The sequence below is a fragment of the Marmota flaviventris genome, chromosome 13 (genome assembly GCF_047511675.1).
Source record: "Marmota flaviventris isolate mMarFla1 chromosome 13, mMarFla1.hap1, whole genome shotgun sequence".
Classification (NCBI taxonomy): Eukaryota; Metazoa; Chordata; class Mammalia; order Rodentia; family Sciuridae; genus Marmota; species Marmota flaviventris.
In genome coordinates, this window is record NC_092510.1 from 102207389 (window position 1) to 102229405 (window position 22017).

General features: G+C 59.4%; 1 protein-coding gene across 5 annotated transcripts in view; it reads left to right on the forward strand.

Moving 5' to 3' along the window:
• The window catches only part of Col5a1 (collagen type V alpha 1 chain), a 137155-nt gene that overhangs the window by 11558 nt on the left and 103580 nt on the right, over positions 1–22017 (forward strand). For all 5 annotated transcript variants that reach the window (XM_071601135.1, XM_071601136.1, XM_071601137.1 and 2 more), the window contains exon 2: positions 21603–21770. In XM_071601135.1, coding sequence (XP_071457236.1) covers positions 21603–21770 — 168 coding nt within the window. The remainder of the gene's footprint in view (positions 1–21602; positions 21771–22017) is intronic.

Here is a 22017-nt window from a genome sequence, read left to right on the forward strand (position 1 = left end):
CCTCCTCTCCCCTCCCCTCTCCTCTCTCCCTCCCCTCCCCCTCTCCTCCTCTCCCCTCCCCTCTCCTCCTCTCCCCTCCCCTCCCCTCCCCTCTCCTCCTCTCTCCTCCCCTCCTCTCCCCTCCCCTCATCTCCCCTCCCCTCCTCTCCCCCTCCCCTCCCCTCCTCTCCCCCCTCCCCTCCCCTCTCCTCCCCTCCGCTCTCCTCCTCTCCCCTCCCCTCCCCCTCCCCTCCCCTCCCCCTCTCCTCCTCTCCCCTCCCCTCCTCTCCCCCTCCCCTCCCCCTCCCCTCCCCTCCTCTCCCCCTCCTCTCTTATCCTCTCCCCCCTCCCCTCCCCTCTCCTCCCCTCCCCTCTCCTCCTCTCCCCTCCCCTCCCCCTCTCCTCCTCTCCCCTCCCCTCTTCTCCCCTCCCCTCCCCTCCCCTCCTCTCCCCCTCCCCTCCCACCAGGTGCTTTCATACTAGCTCCATCCCATAGCCTCGTAAGAGGTGTCACCCCTATTTTACAGGTGAGAAAACTGCAGCCCACAGAGGCCCTGCCGCCAGTGAGCTGGGAGTGGAACCTCTGAGATGGTCCCCAGAAGGTGACTCTGCCCAGCCTCTTGGGAACACACCCTTGCTTGGAGTCGGGCTCTCAGAGAGCCCTGGGTGGGAACTGAACTGAGTTTCGGTCCCCATCAGAGACATGATTGGTCACTTTTTTCTTTTTTTGGGGGTTGCCATCCCCCAGGGAGGTTGGGAGAAGGGAGGAGTTGGGGCTGAGGACTGCCCCCCTAGTCCTCGGCCCTCCCTGCTCCTCTGCCTCCTGTGATCCTGGTGGGGTGCCAGCCTGGGTTTTAGGAGGAGCAAGGCATCTGGCTCCTGTCATCTGGCACCTACTTTCCAGAGCCACCCTGAGCTCAGGGCTCTGCTGTGCCCTCCTTTGGCTGTCTCAGATGAGCTGGGTGGGGGGCTCTGGAGCCCTGCGTCCAGCTGTGGCTAGACCGTCCGGGGCCGAGTGGGCCTGGGCTGAGCCATGCTCTCCATTTTAATGGGAGGAAAGAATGATAGGAAAGGGTTATGGCCAGGTAGGTGCTGCCTGTTTCATGTCAGTGGACACCCGACGGGCGGGCTGTGGGGGTCTGTGCCAGCAAGCCAAAGGCTGCCTGAGGCTGGGTGGGGGTTGACCAGTGGGCTGGAGGTCCCAAGGTTAAGCTGGTGTAGCTCAGCCATAACATGGGGGGGCGGGGACCAGCAGCATTTCAGCAAAGGAAAATAAAAGCCCCAGAGCAGAGTTCAGAGGCCTGGTGCTCAGTTGCCCTTGATCTTATTAGCAGAGTGTCCCCATGGTACTGGGGGTCCACAGGCTCTGGGGACTGAGGCTCTCAGGAGTATTATGCTTGAATTTGCTCCCTGGGCATCCCCCGTCCCCACTGTGTGCCCCAGTCAGATTCTACTGGGAAAAGTGGGGGGATTTCAGTTTATTTGAAAGCAAGAGAGTAGGGCTTATTTGCATGCGTGTCTCTAAGCATTTCCAGTTTGGGGTCACCTGGGCAGCCAGACCCGAAATAGACATGGCAGAGCAAGGCCCCAGCACATTGCAGGGATCTTGAAGCCCCCCTGGTTCCCCGGGTGGAGACCCTGGGTGGGGACCACCTAAAGGCTGAGGCTGGCATTGCACCCCAGCTCTACTGGGCGTGGCTCGAGTGTCTGGTGCTGCTGGGCTCAGGGCCACCTCAGAGCCGTGCTTGTCTTGCCTCAGTTTCCTCATGTGCAGAGTGAAGATGGGTGGACGTTAGGGCACCTGGGCACCCCGACCCATGGCTGCCTGGGCTGCTCTGCAGGAGGATGGTGGGTCCAGAGGTGACTGAGCTCTCCACACCTTACCTCACCGACGGCACACCCAGGTGTGCTGGGCTTGATGCCCCTGAGAACTGGAGGAGAGAGTGCCTGGGGCCAGCCCAGGGTCACCTGGGGAGCGTGGGGAATGCCCTCCAGGGGCTGGGCCAGGACCCTGCCCACCAGTGTGTGTTGGATCAGAAGCTGTGGGCTCACACGGACCCCGTGGGACGTAGACCTGCACTGGGCATATGTGTCGTGCTCCACTGTGCCATTGGGAGCCCCCCAGCTCCTTGGGGTCCCCAAGCAAGTGGCTGGTTTGTGGCAGGCTGTGTGCAGGCGACGTGAACCCAAGCAGATTACAGTGCCTAATTTTCTGGATCTCTGGTCAGTCCCGTGGGCATATGGCTGATCGATGTCTTGCGCTCTCTTGGGTGCTGGGTGCACTGGCTGACTAGGAGCAAGAGTGGGGGTCGCTTGTGGCTCTTTTGGACTCCAGTGTCCCTCTCTGCAGTGCCCCTCTCCACCACCCTGCTCACCAGCCAGCCCCACCCATCTTCCTGAGGGTGTCCCTCACCCTGATCCCCAGACAGTTTCTGCAGAGGAGTCTCTCCAGACCTTTTCACCCAGGTCCTCCAGCTCTGGACCAGTCTTCTCACCCCATAAAAACGTCCAGCCATGCTCTGGAATTCTCTGAATGCTGCCAGCCCTTGCTGCTCTTCCTCAGACCACCTCCTCACTCCTGAGCCGTCGCCTTGGACAGCTCTGCTCCCAGGACTTGACGGGCTCACTCCGGACCCCTCGGGGTGCCAGACCTTGCCCTGGCACCTGGATGTGGGCGTGTGCTCCCGGCCTCCCTCCTTGGGCCGGCTGCTAGGCAGAGGCTGGGCCGAGTGCGGCTCCCCTTGCTCCCCACGCCCTGGCCCTCCCTGGGCTGAATGTGAGGCTGAACAAAAGCAGCGGGTTCCTGGCACGTGCCGTTCTCCATAAACATCGGTGCCTGGTCAGTGTCTTGGCCAGCAAGTAAATTCCTTTGCAGAGAGGTCGTCTGGTCTCCTTCCATCACTGGTGAACATATTTCCTGATCTGATTTCTCCAGTGTCGTAGCAGCCAGCCCCTAACTGCGCCCAGGAGCGTCCCTGGCGCCCCTGCTGCTCTCATGGCCGTCGGCCCCTCCCTGGGTTGCGTCAGGCCGGTGATGGGCGCATTCTCCTCTGCCGACCCTGCCGCTTCTTCCCAGTCCCACTGCCACCTTCCTGACCACGTCCCGGGGCTCTGGGCTTGCAGGGGGCAGTGGGACCGGCTTCCGCCTCCCCAGTGCCTCCTGACTCCTAGCCAGGTGCGCGGTGCTTCCTGCCAGGGCTCAGACCTTGTGGACAGGGACTGTCCTCATGGAGGTGAGGGCAGAGGGGCCAGCAGCTCAGGGAGCAGGGCCTCGGGGTGGAATTCGGCACCCTCCTGCCCTCCGGCTCTGAAGTGAGATGGGGACGTGGGCGGCGGCGGCCAGTCTGGATGGGAGAGAGCCCACGCACACGAGCTCTGGTCTGGAAAGCCGTGCTCCGGGTCTGCTGTTCATCAGGTCTCTGTGGGCCACACACTGTGTGCCAGGGTCTGAGCTCTGACTCTAGACCTGGAGCTGTTAGCAGTACAAGAGCCTCACCGGCCTTGTCCCTGGACCCAAGGACTGTTGGCTGCACACCCACTGTGTGCCCCCTGCTGTTAGGCTCTGGAATCAGAAATCCCCCCATACTCCAGCCTCTAACTGTGAACTCCGGGAGCGTTTTTGTGGGCACCCATGGCCCCGTGCGTGGCTTTGCCGAGGGGCAGCTTTTGAGGCCACCATCCCACAGTGAAGCACAGCATCACCTGTGCTTGCTGACTGCGTGTCACTGTGGCAGGTGAGTTGGCAGTGGCCCTTGTCCCAGGAGAAGAGCAAAGTCCCAGCCCAGCATGGTGGACCCTGAGGCCTTGGAATCTGGACTTTTCAGCCTGGGGTCAGGCCTGGAGGCCTGTGGGTTTTCCCAGTGCGAAGCACATACCACCTCCCTGTGCCCGTAGTTCTCATGTCAGGCCAGCGGGTGCAAGGGCCTCACTCGCCTGAATCAGACTCCAGGGTCAGAGGTCAGTTTGTCTGTGATCGCGTAGGGGAGCCAGGACTAGGCTGGGCTTGACCCACCTGGCCCTCCTGCCCTCCAGTTCCCTCTCTGAGCCCCCCTGGGTCTGTCTGTAGCCTCAGAGAGAGTGTTGGGGCGAGTTGCTGGGCACAGAGGGTCTGGGCTGGGGGTTGCCTGGAGCCGGGGCCCTTGCAGATCCCAGGGGAGGGAGGTGCTTGGCTAGGGAGGAGGAGGGAGGAGGCCGCGCTGGCCAGGGCCCCACTGGGTAAGAAAGACTGTGCAGAAATCTCAGCAAAGCCCTCTGGGAAAGGCCCGGCCACTGGAGGTGGGATGGATCCACCCTTCTGCCTGGGGGGTGCTCTCCCCCTCCCCCTCCCACCCCAATAATGCACATCTATTTATTGAAAAATTTATATTTTATTATAGTCATTTTGGAAAATACGAGACTGTATAAAGAAAAAAATAAAAAAAACAGCCCATAATCTCCAAATTCAAATTCTGGTGGGTCCGAGCCCAGAGTCCAAGGAGTGGAGGGAAGACGACGGGTGGCTGATGGCCCATCGCGTGTGGCCGCTCGGCCAGGGGCCCTGTGCCCTCGTGCCCGCTCTCTGAAGGCTGAGCACAGGTCTGAAACAGCCGCACGTGGCCTTCACGTCGAGAGCAGACCCTCCTCCTTCAGCCCCGAGACCGCTGGAAGCCCCCTGGGTGACGGGAAGCACCCACAGTGTTGGTCCTTCCTGCGTCTGACCTCCTGAGCGTTGCAAGCCGGGCTGCTGCCACCAGAGGGCTCTGCTGACCCTGTCCCGCTGCCCTGGGGCGGACAGCAGACCCCTACCCCGCGCAAGTCAGTCAGCTGGGGGTGGGGTGTGCACAGCTCTGGCCCTTAAAAACCAGGCCACTGGCAGGAATTAGGGTTCGGTGAAGGTGACAGTTTCACATGGGCTGTGAAAGCAAGGGTTAGTCATTGAACTGGGCTGGAACAACAAAGAAGCCGTCGGGGGACAAGGAGGTTGGATCCTGCCTGCATTTTGTACCCAAATGCACTCCAGATGGATCAAAGATGTGGACTTTAAAAATGAGACCATAAAACTGCTAGAAGAAACCATGGGAGACTGGGTTTTATAACCCTGGGATGAGAAGACCATTCTCAGTCTGACATAAACCTCAGAAGTTATTAAAGAGAAAATCACTCTGTCAAAGTCACAAGTTTCTGTCTGGAAAAAAAAAAACAAAAAAAAAAAGCCAATAATTCTAAGAAAAAATTACGAGTGTATAGATATAAATATATAATAGAAAAAGTTGATATGCTGTAATATGCAAACAGTTCCTAAAAATCAATAAGAAAAGGTCAACAACCAAACATGAAAATGAACAACAGACAGAAATAGTTCTCAGTAAAAGAAAAAAGAACTTTTAAACATGAGAGACGATGTTTCACCTTGCAAGGAGAGAATGCAGGTGAAACCCATGGAGATCACATTGCTCAAGGGGCCAGGTGCACAGAGCAGACACTGGGAATGTGCACTGCTGGCCCCCTTGGTCATCCGCACTTGTTGGGTGTTTGCCGTAGACACGTACTTGCCTGCCAGCATCATCACGCAGTGCTGTGGGGAAGAAGCCAGGCTCTCAACACCCACGTACCCACTGAGGGGAGCCACTTGTTTAGGTCTTTGTACCTCTAAATGGAATGCAGTGCAAGGGTGGGAAGAAAGGAGTTTAAATGGCTTCAGAGTCGCCAACGTGGATTGGTCTTGGAGATTTACTGTGTGAAGTGGCCGTGGGGCCATCTCCTGGGAGAGGAGAGGAGGCACATGTGTCCAGGAGGTGCACGCCTCGGGACAGAGATCTTCCTGGAGTGGGCAGGGGGTGCATGGGGTGGACGTCTCCACTGTCTTCACAGAGAGGTGAATGGCGTGTCCAGCGGGCGGGCATCTGGACAGCAGATGGAGACAGAGTGGACCTGACGCTCTGGGAACCGCGTGCCTCTCCTGCTGTTAGGGGGGACCGTCTGGCTGGAATGACTTAGTCAATTAAAAGAAAATTTTGGCCTTAAAAGATAAGAATTTAAGACAAAATGATACCAATACAGGAGGGAACGGACTGGTGGTCCACCTGCCACTCGGCCGGGCTCTGGAGATAGGACGGGGCTGTGGACTTGCAGACCCGCAGTGTCCTCCACGGCCTCCAGCCACCCAGCTGAGTGGGAACTGAGCCTCCTAGAATGGCTTTGCTCCGGCACGTGGCCCTCTGCTCTGGAGAGTGCGTTGGCCTCCGTGGGTCTATTCAGGAAGAATTCTTCCCCGTGTCCCCTTATCTACGGGGACGCGTTGCAAGGCCCTAGGTGGACGCGTGAGGTGTGGACGGTTGCAAACCCTACATAGACTGTATTTTCCCTGTGCACGTGTCCCTGTGATAATGGTGACTTAGGCACAGATAGAGGTGGACAGTGATGAATGACACCGTGGGACAATGATAACAGTATCCTCTGACAGAAGATACTAAAGCTTACGGATTATCTTTTTCTAGAATGTCCCATTTAATATTTTGGACTTTGTGATCAACCCCAGAAACAGAAGGTAGGAGAAGTATGGGTAGGGGACCTCTGTGTCTTGGTCGCCGCAAACACCCTACTGTGTGCTTCCTTAGCATTTTCCTAGCTGCTTCTCCTGCATGGGGTCTGGTTTGTTTCTGACCGATGGCTGTTATAAATGACACTTGGATGGACGTCTTCCTGGTAAATCTTCTGCCTCTCTGAGTATTTCCTCAGGGCGAGTTCCTAGACATTGACTCACTGCATCTGAGCACAGGAAGATTTAAAAGCCTTTTATTGCAGAATTACATTCCGACTGACAGTGGGCAGTTATCATCTGGCCACCGCGCCCTGGCCAGGGCCATCCTCAGGTGTTAACGGGTGGTTGTAGAGCTGGGCTCCTCCCCCGGGTCTGCCAGGCATGCCCCCTTTCTGCTCTGGCAGAGGCTGTAGGGAGCCGTTATCTAATGTTCAGCACTGGCTGGGTCATTTCCTGGGCCTGGGACAGGTCCAGTCCCCTGGCCTTTAGGCAAGCACCAGCTTCTGAATCTGCAGAAGGGAGCAGTGTCCTGCACCTCAGGGTCACCGCAAGGAGCTGACCCACGTGTGCTCGGACCTTTACACCCCTTTTGCCTTTAGTGGGAAAACGTGGTGGAGTCTTCTAGAACCCAGTAGACACCCAGCAGGTGCTGACTGCGCCCCTCTCCTACCCACCTCTCTGGCCAACAGCGTCTGCTGCGTTCCTGCTGTGGCTAGCCAGGCAAGCAGACAGGATTCTCCTATCCGCCAGCTGGCCCAGTGAGTGGACACCTGCCATGCAGGGGGTGGGCTGGAGCTAACGTCTGGGGTGCCCCGGGAGGGTGGGGAGGGTTGACCTGGGCAGGGAGGGCAGGCTCGGGGGCTGCTCTGACCTCTAGTGCAGCATCCAGCTCTTGAGATGAACTGTCCAGAGTGAGGGCGGGCCCTGCAGCCCGGGCAGCTCCACACTGAGCCTCCGCACCCAGGAGGGCTGGCTGGGATCTGGAGCCTGCAAGAGGCGGCACCTGGAGAGCCCCAAGGTGTCTGGAGAGGCCTTGAAGCCTGGCCTCACCAGCCCAGAGGTGGAGGCCAGGATGTGCAGCTGGGCTGGAGGTGGGCTCCTGAGTGGCAGCCACAGGCCACTGGAGTCCTGCTGCTCATGAGTGACGTGTCCTTGGGGTATTTTCCCTAGTCCTTGGGTGGTTATGGGCCACTTAATGTCTGGTTCTGGGTGGTAGTTCAGTGTTTGGGAAGTGGCTTGGTTCTAGTGATTTAAAGATGACCCCTGCTCCAGGGGAAGTTGTGTAAGAACTTGCTCCAGGGGTCAGAGTGGCCTGTGCAGTGGCTCTGTACTTACATCAGAATTGAACACAGTAGTTTCCGAGTTGTGCCCATGATAACCTCGTGATCACGGAGGCACAGGGCTTCCCGGGTTCCCCGGTGTTGTTTATAATGGCAGACGGTCAGGGGCAGCCCAGCTCGATACAGAGAACCACAGAACCCCTGGGATTGGCCGCAGCCCCTGAAGCAGCACAGCACCCAGTTGGCTTCTCTGGGAGCTGCGCATCTGGGCGGCATGTCAAGGGCCACCAGTGGGCAGACGGCTGCTGTCATTTGTAACCAGAAATAGACTCTGTTGGGCTCCGTCTGTCACCTTGGTGGCTTTTTAACAGGTGTTAAGCCAGCTCTGGGGCCAGTTTCCGTCTCTTTCTAAAGCTGCTTGTTAACAAGAATTCAGAGGAAAATGCCAGCCTCTGCCAGTGTGGGGGAGGGCCAGCGGCCAGCAGACACATCGGCCTTTTGTCCATATTTCAGTCCGCAGGGGCAAGGGTGAGCCAGGCCCAGGCCTGGCCAAGGGCCCTGTGAGGAGCCAGCGAGGGCCCTGTGAGGCCACCCCAGATGTCACACTCCTGGGAAGTGGAAGTTTTCCCGAGGTGATCCTTGCCCTTTGGATTATAAAGACCAGTTGAAGACAGTCTGTTGTCCAGGCACGGACCGAGGGATGGGACTGTCTTGCAGTCCAGGTAGAGAGGCTGGGGCCTGCGGGCCCTAGGTGGCATTCAGCGCTCCATAATCTGCCACAGAAGCAGTGTGTGTCCACCATGGAAATGGTAAAAGCCACCAAAAAAGAAAAGAAAAAAACAAAAGTTGGTCATGACCCCTCACTTTTTAAAATCATGCTGCTGCAATGTTGGTTTCTCTTAGGAAGTTCAGCCAAGTAAATTACTAAATGAGCATTAAAATGTATTTACTGTTGACTGCTCTATGCCTGGTCTTACAAAATTGGAATTATATGCCACTTTGTAAGAGTTTCAAACTTACAATACGATGATCAAATTTGAGTAAGTGGGGAGTGAAAGAGGACGTCCTCAATCTGATAAAGGCCTCTAAGTAAAACCTGTGTGCTGGATGCTGCCCTCTAGGGTCAGGAAAGGGCAAGGCGCCTGTTCCCATCACTCCCATTCAACCTTGCATGGAGGCCCCAGCCAGTGCAATAAGGCAGGAAAAGGAAATAAAAGATGTACAGATTGGAGAGGAGGAAAAAAAACCCAAAAAACCCAAACTGTCTTTATTTGTGGACCACATGATGGACTGCATGCGAATCTTGAGGAATCTACAAAACAACTTCTGAACTGATGAGTTTAGCATGGTGACAGGTTCAGAAATCAGTTGCATTCTAGAGAGTAGCAACGATCAGTTGGAAATAGAAAATTCAAAAGCCATTATAATAGCACCAAAAGCACAAGATTCTTAGAGATATATTCAACAAAAATGTGCAAATCTTATAGTGAAAATTACAAAATATTGTTTAGTGAAATAAAAGAAAATCTGAAGACATCCAGAGATTCACCATTCTCACGGATAAGAAAGCTCAAAATTATTAAGGATATTTCTCCTCACATGATGTACAGATTCAATGCAACGCTAAGTTAAAATTCTATCAGGCTTGCTTAAAACAGAGATCAACAAGGTGGTGCTGAAACTTATGTGGAATTGCAAAGAACCTAAAATAACCAAAACCATTTTGGAAGGGGAGAGCATTGGAGGACTCGTGCTAGGTGATTTGAGACTTGCCTAAGTCTACAGTGACCAAGGCAGTATAGTGTTGACAGAAAGATGGGGACCAGTGGACAGAGTCCATAAATACATTCAAGGCAACTCCATGGCAAAAGGATGGCCTTGGTCAGTAACTGGTTCTGAAGCCATGGACATCTATTGGCAAAGAGGTGAACCCTGACCCCTACCTCAAATAGCATATAGAAGTAAGAGGGATCATAGATCCAAATGTGAGACTTAAAACCATAAAGGATAAAGCAAAATCTTTTTAACCTTGAGTCAGGCAGGTTTCTATGTTAGACACAAAAACTAGGAGCCCTGACAGATAACAAAGCTGCTCCCCGAGACTTTACCAAAGCAGAACCTGTGCTCCCTGACAGACACCAATGGGAAAATGGGGGGGTCCACGAGATGGGAATCAAATACTCACAAAACAGAGCGCTGATGAAGAACCACAGTTAACTCCGCACAGGAAAGGAATCTACATTTAAACTTAAAACTTAAATGGCCGTTGTGTGCCTGTGCCTGGCTTCAGCCGTCAGGGTGTGCAAATTAGAGCTGTAAGGAGATGTCACCATGGCACACGCGTTGGTGTGTGCACACGTGGGTGTGGCTGTGGGGGAATTTGCAGGCTATTGTGAGGATGGGGCGGCCCCTTTGGAAAAGTCAGGCAGGTGTTTTATGAAACCATGGGCTATTCCACTCCTAGGTGTTTACTCAAGAGAAATGAAAGCCTACGTCCATGCTGAGACTCGTCCTGCATGTTCATATGCTGCTGTGTAACAAAAACAAATATATAATATGCAATGGTCACAGACTGGACATGATCCAGGTGACCCTTACCTCGCCCATGGATGGGTGAATCGTGGACCATCCACACAAGGGCCACTGCTTGGGACGGCCACTCGTGGCTTTCATGTGCCTCCCAGTGCCTAGGAGAGCTCAGGCACAAGAGACCTTGGAGAAGAGACCAGGGCTGCCAGGGACCCTGGCATGGGGAGAAGACCAGAGGGACCAGGAGGCGTGGCCATGCTGTCTCTGGGTTGTGTGGTGGTGCTAGGGCCACGCGTCTGCATGGGAGGCTTGAAACGAAGCCTTTACTTCCATGAATCACGTCCAGTTAGCCCACTGACCAGGCAGAAGAGACCTCGGGCTGCCCACGTGAGCGGGACCCGTGCTCTTGCTGCCCACGGCTGCTCATTGCTCGTGCGCCCAGCCCGGGCTGGAGCGTGCCCTTGTCCCAGGGCACGTGGGTCTGCGCCTCCTGTGGTGCGAGCACCTTATTGTGCTTCTCCCTGATGCTGTGGTGAGGTGAGAGCCACAGGTGCTTCTGACAGGAGCAGGGCCAAGTGCCAGACTGTGGTGAGAGCGTCGCTCAGACCCCAGGTGTCCTGAGGGGGACTCGCACCTTCGCCACCGTGTGCACACGAGGGTGTTCTGCCAGTTTGAAAGGAGACAAGTCTCGACCGACTTGTGTTTAGCTGCCAGCCACGTTGTCGGGTCGCCCTTCCCTTTCCAGGTGCAGGGGTGTATCTCTGCTGCAGAGTGGGTCCCGTGCCGTGTGGCCATCTGCAGTGCCTGACAGCTGGGGGAAGGCTCAGGGTCGGAAGGCAGCAGCAGTCTCTTATTTTAAGCCGTGGCTGCTCTCTGGGCAGCGCTGGTCAGGGCGGTGCCCGCCGTACCTGGCTGCAGGTGAGTGGCTCTGTGGGCTGGAGGCCCCGCTGCTGCAGTGGGGCCTGCAGCTGCCTGGGGGCCTGGCTTCCCCTTCACGTGGGACCGTCCAGGAGCAGCTGGGCTCCCCACTGCATGGTGCCTGGGTTCAGAGAGGTGCTACTGGTTTCTTGAAGCTTCAGTCAGAAAGCCAGCCATGTGGCCCGTCACGGGTGTCCAGCCTGGCTAGAGGGGGGTACGCGGGCACAGCACGTGATGGGCTCTGTGTTCAAGGGCTTGTGCCATTTTAAAACTTCCATGCTTTAAATTTTTATCACGGCTCCTTCGGGGGATTAGTGGAATTGAGCGGGTTTATGTGGGTGTACCCTTAGAGTTTTCAGAAATAGCCGCGTGACGAGAAGGGCCAGCTCACGTTCCCCTTCACTTTCTCCCGGATCTCCCCGGGGAACTGGGAGCCCCGTGGTGGATGTTGCTCTGGGCTGGTGGGCGGTTTTCAGATTGCATGGACATGTTTAACTGATTTTTCTAGAAAGGGACGCTGTCCTCTCAGGGTTTCTGCCCCTTGCTGTGTTTACCTGGTGGCGGGTCTTGGCCACCCCGAATCAGGCTAGGTGGGTCGTCCCCTTCCTGCCCCACCATCAGGGAGCACTGGAGAGCTGCCTCTTGCAGGCATAACCGGTCCTTGTTCCCAGTTCACACCTGGGCCTTGGAGGTCCGGGAGCGTGATGGCCCAGATCGGCCCCTCTGTGCTTGCGGCCCGGGGTCGGTTTCTCCTCCTCCTGCGCTTGCTCCTTGGCCGGCTGGTGCATTTGCTCCCTGGGTTCATTTGAAGGCACTGACTTGTTCTTCACTGGCTGGCTTAGCCCTTTGTCCCCCTCAGAGCCCTGAACCGCACAAGTGCCAGGGCCCAGCACTCTTCCTGCTCTGCAGTGAGGTCAGAGGTGTCCCTCATCACGGAGCTCAGGGGTGGGGAGCAGCTCCTGCCTGCCCAGGGCTGGGGGTGCTGCAGAGGCAGGCCTCCAGGAAGTGGAGTCTGTCCTGGTTCCCAGCAGGGCTGCTTGCTCCCCTCCAGCTTCCTTGAATGACGGGGCTTTGATGAGTCAGAGTGATTACTGAGAGTGGAGGGAGCCTGGGTCTGACCTCATTAGCATTGCTAATTGCACCTGCCAGTCTTTCAGAAGTGTCTTGGTGTTGCACATAATGGTTGCCAGAGGCATCTCAGGTGAGGCACATCCTCTCTTACAGCAGGGAAACTGAGGCACAGGGTGGTGCAGCTGCTCGTGGTTTTAGGGTACATCCTTGAGCCTGGATTCATTGAACACAGCGCAGAGGACCTTTGTCATTGCTCCTGAGTCCTAAAAACTCTGCCAACACTGCAGGAAGCCCTGGTGGGGACGGGCCACGTGGAAGTGCCCAGATTATGCAGCGAGGGCCAGCCCGTGGTGTGCACCTACGCATGCTCCGACACACGGCAGGTGCTTAGCCCTGGCGGTGGTTTCAGTGGCCCAGAGCTTCCTCTGTGTCAAGAAGCCACTTAGAGCTGGGTGCAGTGGTGCAGGCCTGTAATCCCAGTGGCTCCAGAGGCTGAGACTAGAGGATCATGAGTTCAAAACCAGCCTCAGCAACAGCGAGGCACTAAGCAACTCAGTGAGACCCTGTCTCTAAACCCTGAGCCAGGGTTGAGGACAGGCTCAGTGGTTGGGTGTCCCTGAGTTCAATCCCCAGTACCAACCCCCGCCAAGAAAGGAAGCCACTTGGGTCAGCTGGCCCGTGAGAACCTGACTTGGGGCTGAAGTAGCTCTGGGATGGTCTCTCGCCTGTCCCCGGAGCACAGCTTCATGGCCATTTCCTGGGGCCTGGTGAGGTGACTTAGAGGCGGGGCACTCTGCCAGTGTGACCCCCGCTGGCCCAGTGGCAGTCTGCCCACTCTGGGTTGTTCTGGAAGCAGGTGGATCCCATAGAACTCGCCAGGCAAGCAGCCCACCCTGGACAGAGGAACCGGGCTCTGCACCCTCACCCCCACCCAACGAAGAGACAGAGGACCTTCGAGGAGACAGGATCCCCATCTGGTTCTGCACCCAGCCTGCAGGGGCCACTCTTGGGATGGCCAGAACCGGCTGGCAGCGCCCATGTGCACAGAGCAGGCCTCTGCGGTGCGCGTCCTTGGCAGTTGGCTGTGGGCATCGTGTCCTGGGCATTCCTCCTGTTCTGTCCCGATTCTTGGAGGAATGACAGGCAAGACAGACATGTCTACTAACAAAGCAGATGGGAAGTGGCCATGGCCGGCGGGAGGGAGCGCTCAGCAGATGCAGGAGTGTGGACGCGTCCTGGCCTCTTCCGGGGAGTGTCCCTGGGTCGGTGAGGCTCTTCCTGGTCTTCCACCTACGGCCTCAAGCCCGGTCTTTGCATCCTCACCATCGGGACGGTGGGAGCTGTCTGCTCGGGTGGCCTGGCCCGGTTCCCTGGGCTCTCTGTCCTGCGCTGCTCTGTGCCCGTTCCCTGGGTGGCCCAGACTCTGTGACATTGTGCCTTCCTCCCATCCGCTAAGGCTGGCCAGGTCCCCTGCAAGAGCCCTTTCCTGTGCCCTGCTGTGTCCACCTGCCTCTCCCAGTCCTGGCTGCAGGTGTGACCACATTCCAGGCGCGGTGTGTGTGAATCCTGCTGAGCTCACAGTGGGAGGAGGCACAGCTGGGCGCAGTGGTCACCTTGGGGTGGCAGGCGTGTGTGGTGGGCCTTGCAGAAGGCTCATTGGCCCATGTCTGGTCACGGTGTGTGGATGATGTGGTGACACCCAGGGCAGATCTCAGGTCAGCCTCGACGCCAAGTGGAAGATGGGCAGTCACAGCCTGTGTTCCGACAGTCCCCGTGACCTGGAGCACGAGTGAAGTACCTCCCCACTGCGGGCCTTCTGCAGTGACTGTGTCCCCGAGTAGCAGGGTGACCCTTGCCCCTGACCTGAGCCAGAAGTTCCCATGAAGTCCCCTCCAGGACACCATGGTCAACAGCTTCTCGGATCCTTGACTTTCTGACCAGGAAAGGAGGAGCATTGGGAGAGGGAGAGCGAGGCGGCCAGCCCCAGCCTGGGAGTGGACGGAGCCGCGGTGCTCGGCTGCGGTCTTGATGGCGGGGGCTGGTGGTCTGTCCCGAGCCGCCTCTCCCTGGTGGGGTGCTGGGGCACGACCCCTGCTGGCCACGGGGTGCACAGCGCGGGGCCTGCAGGCCGCCCCCTCACCCTTCACCGTGACGCCCTCCTGAGCCACGCTCCTGCTTCCTTCGTCCATCCCTTCCTCTCCGTGCCCAGTGGGCCATCCTGAGGTTTCCCAGGCACCTGGGTGGCCCTTTGCCGAAGCAGAGTGCAGGCAAGAGCGTGTCTAGGGGCCGTGGGGGTTCACGGGCTGTTTCCAGGTCATCGAGAGTGGGACAGGGGGGGCACTTCTGCAGCCTGGACCCCGAGTCTGTAAGTCAGTGAGCAAGAGCTCTCCTCCCTGGAGCCAGCCTGGCCCTGCCCCGTCACTGCCCAGCACTGTCCCGAGGCCCTTCCTGAGCACAGGGTGGCAGCTGCAGTTTATCTGCTGGGTTCTGGAAGCACCGGCTGTGCCCGTGACTTGGAGGCTCTGGGCTGTGACTCCGGTTGCGACCTTGGCCACGCCCCCTCTTCCTTTTCCTGCCTTCAGAGGGTGGGCTGCCCAGATGGTGGGTGGCAGGAGGCTGGGCATGGGAGGCCTGTGTGTGCTCAGCCTCAGCTGCCCCACCAGGACAGGACCCGGCAGCTGCCCCAGCCCCAGCACAGCCACCCCTTGCCTCAGAGTCCCTCTGGGCGAGGATCAGCCTCTGCCCTGCCGCCTGCTCCCTGGAGACGCCCTCCTCTGCCCCCGCTGCTCCCCTGTGGCCTTGTCCATGTGCACATGGCCTCTGCCAACCACCAGGTGTCCAGTCTTGCAATTAGTGGCTGCTGGGCAGCAGGAGAGCCGGTGACCACAGCCCTGCAGCCCCGTAGGACCCTCACCCCCTACCCCCAGCAAAGACAGGGGCCTGCTGTCTGCCCGGGACCATGGCCTGCTGCCTGCCTGGGGACCCGGCGCTGGGAGGTGGGCGGGGCAAGCCCGCGGGGTGCCCAGGTGTGCGTCTGAGGCTGAGCCAGCTCCTGGGCAGAGCCCTGCAGGCTGTCCCTGTGCTCTGATGGGTCGGTGCCTCTGCCCTCTGCTGTCGGAGACGCCCTTGGGCGTCAGTGCTAATCCGTTCTTCACGCATTCCAGCTCCCGACTACACCCTCACACTGACACGGGGCATCCTCAGCAGGGCCTGGTCACGCTGTGTTTTTCATTTCTTGTCTAATCCCCATGACGGTCCACTGTGGGAACTGGTGGGGGCACTGGGGACATCCCTGGCCTGGGGCAGGGGCCAGACTGCAGGCTGGTGTAAATGAGCTAGCACTGCCCATGTGCTCCAGGCTGGCGTGGCCCTTGCTGTCTCTGCCCTGGTGACGTGTCCCTTTTACAGAGAGTGACTAGGAGCCTCCGGGCTCTGCCCAGGGCCTTGGGGCTGGTACATGGGGGTTCCGAGATCAAAGTCAAGTCTGATCCCTAAACCCCAGTGCTTTCCACCACCTGGGGACTCGGTGGTGACAAGTCAGGTGGGCGCTCTGAGCTGGCTGTCTAGTGCAGGCTCAGGAGCCCACGTGCCGTGTGCAGACAGCAGGGCCATGGCCGGCTCCCTTAGTGAGGGTGCTGTGGGCAGCCGTTCTGGGGGTCCTCGGCTCCTCTCTGGGAGCAGGAGCACTGGGCCAGGAGCACGGATGCTCAGTGTCCCTGAGCCGTGGAGGGGACCACCGGGAACTGCGGTTGAGCGTTGTCCCTGAGCTGAGTTTCTGGTCACTTCCCCAGCCTCAGGGAAGAGTGGCTTGGTGAGCAGAGTCTCCCGTGGCTCCAGCTCCTGCCCTGAGGGCTGTGGTGACCGCAGGTGGTCAGGGGCCTTGTAGGGAAGGCTGACCGGCGCAGGGGGCGCTGTAAGGCCTTCCAGGCATGGGCTGCTACCAGGCTGGCCCTGACAGCCATTCCAGCCCGAGACTCCACGCCGTAGCTGAGGAAGACTCGGCCCCAGTCCATAGCATAGAGGGACAGGGCCAGGTTCAAGGGGGTCCAGCCTTGCCTAGCCCCAAACTGCTGATCTCTTGTGCTGTGCCCAGGGGTGCAAATGTCCTTAGGCAGCATTCCTGGGCTGGAGGAGGAGGGTGGGCAGGCTGTGCACTGCACAACTCCAGGTGCCTAGTGCACCATGGTGGGGCCCAGCAGCCCTGTGGTCTGGTGTGGAAATGGGTCAGCCCCCTCGGGGCTCTGGTGAGGTCCCATTGGGACAGGGGCTGGGGGAGGGCGGGGCTGTGGTTTCAGGCAGAGGAACCAGGAGTGGATGAAGCCAGGGCCGAGGAAGAGAGTTTAGGGGTTCAGGGGTGCGGGACCTGTTTCTGTGTGTCGGTGACCCTGGGCCTGGCCTGAGCTCAGGTCCTGTGCCGTGCACAGCCCTGGGGGCGGTGGGGGAGGAGGATGCTGCCTGCCCAGCCCCGGCCTCGCGGCCTCCTCCCCTGCCCTCCAGTGTTCCCTGATCCCGGGGTCCAGTCATCCGAGAAGGCTCTGCTGGGGCCTCCGAAGCCTCCCCACACCCCTGTGTTTTCCAACCTGCTGGCCGCTCTGCCATGGGGCCACCCGCCTGAGGGAGGGCTGGGGGAGGGCCTGGCAGGACCCCCTGGGGCCACCTCCCCACGGCTATCCTCAGTCCAGCCCTTCAGAGGGTGGCCCCCAGGAAGAGCAGGGGAGTTAGGGAGGGGTGGGGGAGCAGTGCCCTGCGGCCTCTCTCCAGGCGCCGTGCCGGCCTGCTCTGCGCCAGGTGCTGTGTGACCTTGGGGGTGGCTGTCCCTCCCTCAGCTCATCTTCTCTGTCACAGTGAGGCTCGCTCGTCCGTGACCTGGCCTGACTCTGGGCTCCAAGCCCAGGTGGCGCTGTGCTGTGATCTAAAGATGCTGACTGTTGTGCAGAAGGCCTGAGTCTTCTCTTGAGGACAGCCGTGCCGCCGTGGAGCACGAAGCCCTTCTCCATGTCCCTCCCCTCTAGTCCACGGACATTTGGTCCAGGCCTCGGTGTCTGAAGACGACGGCCGTGGTGTTGTGGAGAGGCAGAGTGCCCTCCTGTCCCGGGGGGTCTGGAACCCTCCCGCCACGTGTGGTGGGCACGCTGCCCTGGGGCGGGGGACTGCAGTTGCAGGCCACGTCCGATCCCAGCAATGCTGCCTGGCCCCCGGGATTCTGAGGCTGTGTGTGACCAGAGTGTGGCTTCCTTCAGCTCGAGGGCAGTGGTTGTGTGCATGGGTCTGTGCAGATGACGTGGGGACAGAGGGACCCGGGCTGGGCCAGCTTGTTTCCCCGGAGGTCCCCCCTCAGAAGGAGGGCCCAGTGCCACAGGGGGTGGGCAGTGACCCTCTAGTGAGGTAGAGGCAGCACTAGTGACACTGGTGCCCCACCTCACCCTGCAGCTGGCGAGGCCTGGGGAGGGCAGGAATGCAGGGAGGACCTCCTGGAGACGGGCAGGGAGGACCTGGGGACAGGCAGGCAGGAGCCGCATGGGGACTGCCACGCGACTGCAGGGTGGCGCCTCGAGGAGGAATCTGAGTGTGTGTCTGGGACTCCAGGGGTCAAGGTGCTCCCCGAGAGAGAGCTGCAGGAGGGAGCAGGTGCATGCCCGCAACCTGGACAGAGGCTGGCCGATCGAAGGCTCTCCGTCCCTAGCGAGTTCTTGGAGACGTGTCGCTGGTTCAGACACAGGTCAGGAAAAGCTGAATTGGAGCAAAGCCCCAAAGCCACCCCCACCCAGCCCATGCAGAGGGGCTCCTCAGGCCGCCCCTCCCAGGCAGAGTGCGGAGCAGTGTGTGTGGCTGGACGGTGATGTCCACAGGCAGGCAGCGCGAGCTCTCCAGGGTGGGGGCAGCTTGATTTACAAAGCGCAGGAGCAGCAGAGGTGTCCTGTCCTTTCTCCCGCAGCCTGCCCCGTGGGACAGCTGCTCACTCACCCAGCAAGCAATCAAGGGCTGGCCAGTGGAGGCCCCGCCCAGCATGCAGGCTCCACCCCTTCTGCTGTTTCCCAGGGTCCTCTCCAGCAGTGCCCAGTGGGCGGGGGGAGGATGGTTAAGCCCAGCAAGCAGCTCCCTGGAGTCTGCCCCACGGGGGCCTCAGCGCTCAGGTGGGCCTCCCTGCTCTGCTGGGCACAGGAGGCGCTGAGCAGCTCTGGTGAGGTTTCCCTCTGAGCATTTCCATCCCTGGGGCTGGCAGGACAGTGGTCACATGGAGTGGCAGGCCTTGGATTCCAGATTGCATGCTGGGGACACATCCCAGGTAGCTCTGGAGGGTGACTCAGGCCTCCCCCGTCCTGAAGGCAGGCCATTTTCTGTGGCCTTGGCACGGTTGGCTGTGAGGTGTCCTTATCTGAGGGACTCAGGTCCCCAGGTAGGTCCTCCAGCAGGGTGGGCTGGCGTCCCGGCCAGCTTCAGCCATTCCTTGGTGTCCTGTCTTGTCCTAGCTGATGACCAGGAACCAGGAACCAATTTAAGTTCCTGCCCACAGCAGATGTCTCATTTCATCAGCTCTGGAAGGTGCTGGATGCCCGTGCAGGTGCTCAGCAGCCCTTCTTGCAGGGGAGGGCAGGGGCCCAGCATTGCTGGGCTGGGCTCCCTGCAGCCGCCCTTGGGCATGATGCCAGGCTGCCTGTGACCCTCTGTCCTTCCCTACTGGGCAGGGTCCTGTGTGTCAGGCCTTCAGTAGAGTCCAGGACCATGTCCTTGTGCCTCGCACCTCGGGGTCACAGTAGCCCACTGTAGTGCAGGCTGGGGAGCCCAGTGCTGTGTGCTGCCATCCTTCTGGAGGCCACTTCCGTGAAAGGAAGGGGTGGCGGGCCCCAGGGTGACACGGAGCTGGATAACTCCAGGTCTCAGCCCTGGAGGAGCGTAGAGCGGTGGCCGGCTTTTAGGCTGATGGTGGAGGAGCCTGCTGGGGAGGCACGGCCACCTGAGGGCAATCCCGGGGCTGCCGCTGGCCAGTCCTGAGAGCTGGCTCTGGCACCTCTGCCACCTGATTTGCCACATTGCCCTTGTTATTTGCTCACTGATGGATTCCCTCCTCTGTCCACCTGCCCATCCTCTGTCCGTGTGTCTCCTCTGTCTGGGCCCCGAGATGGCACTGTGTCCTGCCCTCCTTCACGCTGCCGTCTGTGGTGCTTGGTGCCCGAGCTCACTCCTTGACTCCAGACCCTTCCTCATTCGCCCTCTCCTTCCTTACGTCGGCCTCACTGCGTCCCTTCTGCTGCAGTCTGGGCACGCAGCGCCTGCTTACGGCCTCCGTGAGATGTCCCGAGGACGCGGGCACTCCGAGATTGAGTGCTGGCACCGAGTGGAAGCACATGGACAGAGTGTCCAGCTTCCCTGACCCTGGCCCCTGGGGGGCCATGCCTGGGGCTGATCGAGGAGAAACAGAAAGGAGGGGCAAAGGTGCGGAGCCTGAGGTGCTGGGACCCGGGCCACTCTGGCTTGTGCCTGCAGCTTCTCCCACGGGTCCCCAGCCAAGATCCTCCTCACCTGGGGGGTGCTGGCTTCTCACCCACGTCGTCTGTCCCCAGAGCCTGTGTGATTCCAGGTGGGCTCTCAGCCTGACCGAGAAACTGCCCGAGCAGAGGCCCAGGGTGTTGGTGGGAAGCGGGGCCGGAGGAGCCCGTGCTGCCCGACGTGCTTGTTTAAGAGTTGACATTTCGCGTGCTCTGGCACAGGAAGGTGCTGGCCGTGGAGGGTGGCACTGGGCCTGGAGGCCTGGGGGCCTTTTTCCTGTGGCAGCAGATCTGCTCCCACGGCCAGGAAGGGGCTGGAGTCGGCCTCCGCCTTAGGCAATGGAGGGAACAGACTCGCAGCCCCAGGTCTGGGAAAAGCATCTCGGCCCAGCTCTGATGTGAGTCCAGGAAGCCCCGCCCGGATCCCTGATCCCTTCGCGGGCCACTGCCAACCTTGGAGTCGAGTGCCGGAGATGACGGGGCCGCGCAGCCTCATCCCCGCAGGTGTGCTGGCGGCTGGCACGGCCATCTCTTCCCACGGCCGGGTCCAGGCCTGGGACTGGGCCACTCGGCCTCGCCAGACACCTGTGCTCAGCCCAACTTCTACTGTCCGGTGGACGAGTGCCCGGTGAGGGCTTTGTTTCCGATGCTGAGTGCCTCAGAGGTGCCACAGATACACGCGGGATCGGCCACACATGTGAATCTGGGTCCTGGGTCGTGGCCGAGGGCCATCCAGGAAAACCAAAGAGGCCGCGAAAGCCAGTGACTTGGAAATAAGTAGCGGTCGCCCTGGACCAAGTGTGCTGGCTGTCCGTGCTGAGCCCCTTCTGCCCCCTAATGGTTCCCTGCATCCCTGGATCAGATGGCAGGACGCAGTGGAGCCGGGCTGCAGAAGTGACATAGATAGGTGGGGGACTCAGGATCCGCAGCCTGGGTAACGGGCTGCCTTCCTGGAAACGGCTTGGAGACGGCCTCAGGACAGAGAGGAGCTCCACGTCCCTCCCATGAGGACCCAGCTGGGTGCTGGCCGTGGGTCTCTGAGTCCCCGGGTGGCGCCCAGCCACACGCTCATTCTGCAGCAGGTTGGAGTTATTTTCTCTGCCTGAACCCCCGGGGCGCCTGGAGCTTCTGGTAACAGGGAGGCCGTCTTTGGTTTGGGGGTATGTTGAGCTCTCCAGAAGCCCTTGGCTTTGCAGGCCCTCAGGACTCTGCCATCCCTGAGCAGCCCCTGAAGGGTGGTGGGCAGGAACCTTCCAGAAGGAATGTGGGGTCCTGCTCCTCTTCCTGTGTGTGGTCTCTGGGCTGATGGAAGCTGCTGTGGGAGGTGACAGCTGATTGGTCAAGGGGATAAAATTTGCCAATAGCAGTGGAGACTCGGAGGGGTGGGTCCTCTGGGGGTCGCCCAACAAGTTCTTGAGCTGTCAATCACTCCTATTGCATCAAACAGCACCACGAGGGTGGTCCTGGCATGGTGGCTCTTCTGTAGCCCCCAGCTTCTGTCTGGGGACAAACACACCTCCTGTGCCACCATAAGAGAGGGTGTACTGAGAGGAGGCTCCCGAAGCTCTGGCCACATGAGGATTGGGAGTAAGGGCCACTCATGCACAAATGGGGACGGTGGCAGCCGTCAGAGGGGGCAAGCAAGGTATGCCGCTGGTGTGGCTACAAGCTGTAGCAGGCCCCACTGTCCTGAGCTGGGCCCTCAGCGCTGCGGTCGGGTCTGTGGGGGTGCTGCACGGGCAGTCATCAGAGCCCCTCCTACAAGTGCTCCCGAGACACTCCTTCCTCTCTGGCTGACCCCAGTCTCTCTCGTTGCAGCTCAGCCAGCAGATCTCCTGAAGGTTCTAGATTTTCACAACTTGCCTGACGGGATAACAAAGACCACAGGTTTCTGCGCCACACGACGATCTTCCAAAGGCCCAGATGTTGCATACCGAGTCTCCAAAGACGCCCAGCTCAGTGCGCCCACCAAGCAGCTGTACCCTGGTAAGAGACGTGCGGCTGGGCGGGGACCCTGTGGACTCAGGCCTCCAGCCGGGAGTCCAGCGGAAGCCCGGTGTCCACAGAGGCCAGCATGGTTTCCTGGAAGCCCAGCTCGTGGACCCAGTTTGATTTCAGGATAGTGAAAGCATTATAGCCAGCCACGAGTGACCGTCACTGTCCACCACCAGAGCTGGGCAGGGAGGCCTCATCTGTGCCCTTTGCTTTCTAAGCAGGTGGGTCTCTAGACAGG